We start from the raw sequence: 1,838 nt of genomic DNA on the forward strand, positions 1-1,838 counted from the left end.
TACATCTGCGGCAGGAGGGTGAAGCAATGGGCTTCTTTGGGCTCAGGCCTCTGGCAGTCCAAGGTAGCATCCTTCCCAGGCAGGCTAACTGGGCCTCCACTTGTGGCAGAGCCAGCAAAGTTGGGTTCCCCAAAACTAATCTGTTCTCCAGGGGCTCCCAAAGGAGTGTCAGAGCGGGCAAGCCCCAACCACACCATTTGGCTGGTTGCCACAGCCAGAGCCCAGCGCCTGTCCCACCGGGACTGGCCAGGATCCCCCAGTCCAGAAGAAAAGATATTGCAGAGAAGGTGACAGCTGCTCTTGCTGTCAGGATGGAAGGGAGGGCAGGGGTGGCTGGGGACAGGAACATCCTGCAGGGCCTCAGGATCCTGGCTGGGGGCTGGCTCCGCTCTGTAGACCTGCAGGAACCAAGAGGAGAGGGGGTCACTTTCACCAGACTCCTTTACCCCATCCACTTATCCCAGAGAGGCAACAACCTGACCATCATCTCAAAATCCAGCTTATCCTCCAGTCAGGCAGTTGAGGGAATGATGCCCTTGTTTCAGCCCCAGGGACACCCTCTCCCCATCCCAGCACTGGTCCCGGTACCCAGAAGAACCCATAGGGCTCCTCATCCCCTTTATGGAGCAGGACTTACAGAGCAGGAAGCGCCGCAGGTTTTGGGCGGATCCCCCTGAGAGCAGGTAAGCCCAGGAAGCAGCAGCGGCCATCAGCAGGTAGGAGGGCACCAGGCTGCCCACGTACAGGGGGTTGCAAAATGTCTGGGGAGAGAGGCAGAAGAGCAGAGGGGTGAGCAGGTAGGAGAGGAGGGGGACAGGGTGGGTGACAGCATCTCTGCCTTGATGAGCAGAGCTGGACAGGGGACACCACCTCCAAGATTCAGTTTGTGACGGGCCAGCTCCAAGTCCCCCAAACCCAACTGCTTCACTAGTGCCAAAAGCTGTTCCTGCCCCAAGACAGGGAGCAGAACACACCAAAGCTGTCACCTCTGAGGTCCTGGCACACAGCTCTGCTCACAGCTACTCACCGAACCCGACACTGCGAGGTGCATGACAACAACTGCCGTGATCTCCCACCAGCGCCGGTGCTCACAGCCATGGAAGAAGAGGATCCCCCAGAACGTGTGCAGGAAAATCAGCACCATGGTCATAAAAGCTGAAGGGAGCAGCAGAGAGGTGTCACTGAGGAATCACCTGCCCTGATCTGGCCTGCAAGCTCAGGGAGGGATGGAGAGGAAATGGGACAAAGGATCAGAAGCATTACTGGGCTGTACTGGGAGGTGCTGGGGCAAACGCCAAGTGAGGGAGGGATCGGAGGAGAAGAGCAGAGAGAGTCACAAGGAATAGAAAGAAGGGTTTGGCTCAGAGATGTGACAGGGGACTGTAAGGGGCTCAGGTGGGTAGAGAGTGCTGCATGGAGGGGACGCTCCAGACCCCGCCCCTGATCTGCTGCCTCTCTGGTGGGGCAGGGACATAAGCAAAGGGTGCTGACCCACCTGAGGTCAGGAAGTAGAGTTGTGAGTCCCCATGGATGCCCACGGTGCCAGGTCCTAATGCGTCTGCCAGGAGATTGATCATGGAGAAGGCGCCACTCATGAGCCCAAAGCCCACACCAGCCACTGCCAGGACAAGGACACCATCAGGCCATGAGCCTCCCAGGGCCACCCCAGGCATGGCCCAGCCAGCTCTGGCATGGGAAACCTCCCTTTCCCCTCCCCACAGCACTATGCTTAGCCCTGCCCGGGCTCATCCCTGGCCCCACAGTGAGGGTGCCCCACTGCACTAGCACTCACCATATGCCATTTGCTGGATGGAAAAGGGAGAGCAGCCGTCCTCACT

General features: G+C 58.9%; 1 protein-coding gene across 1 annotated transcript in view; it reads right to left on the minus strand.

Annotated features, from left to right (window-relative positions):
- Positions 1 to 360: 360 nt before the first annotated feature.
- The window catches only part of APH1A (APH1A gamma secretase subunit), an 8,647-nt gene continuing 7,169 nt past the window's right edge, over positions 361 to 1,838 (minus strand). The window contains exons 3-7 of the mRNA XM_010008777.1: positions 1,793 to 1,836; positions 1,496 to 1,618; positions 1,028 to 1,155; positions 638 to 761; positions 361 to 398 (exon numbers count right to left, since the gene is read on the minus strand). Coding sequence (XP_010007079.1) covers positions 361 to 398; positions 638 to 761; positions 1,028 to 1,155; positions 1,496 to 1,618; positions 1,793 to 1,836 — 457 coding nt within the window. The remainder of the gene's footprint in view (positions 399 to 637; positions 762 to 1,027; positions 1,156 to 1,495; positions 1,619 to 1,792; positions 1,837 to 1,838) is intronic.

The sequence above is a fragment of the Chaetura pelagica genome, unplaced genomic scaffold, assembly GCF_000747805.2.
Source record: "Chaetura pelagica isolate M959 unplaced genomic scaffold, ChaPel_1.0 scaffold31, whole genome shotgun sequence".
Lineage (NCBI taxonomy): Eukaryota > Metazoa > Chordata > Aves > Apodiformes > Apodidae > Chaetura > Chaetura pelagica.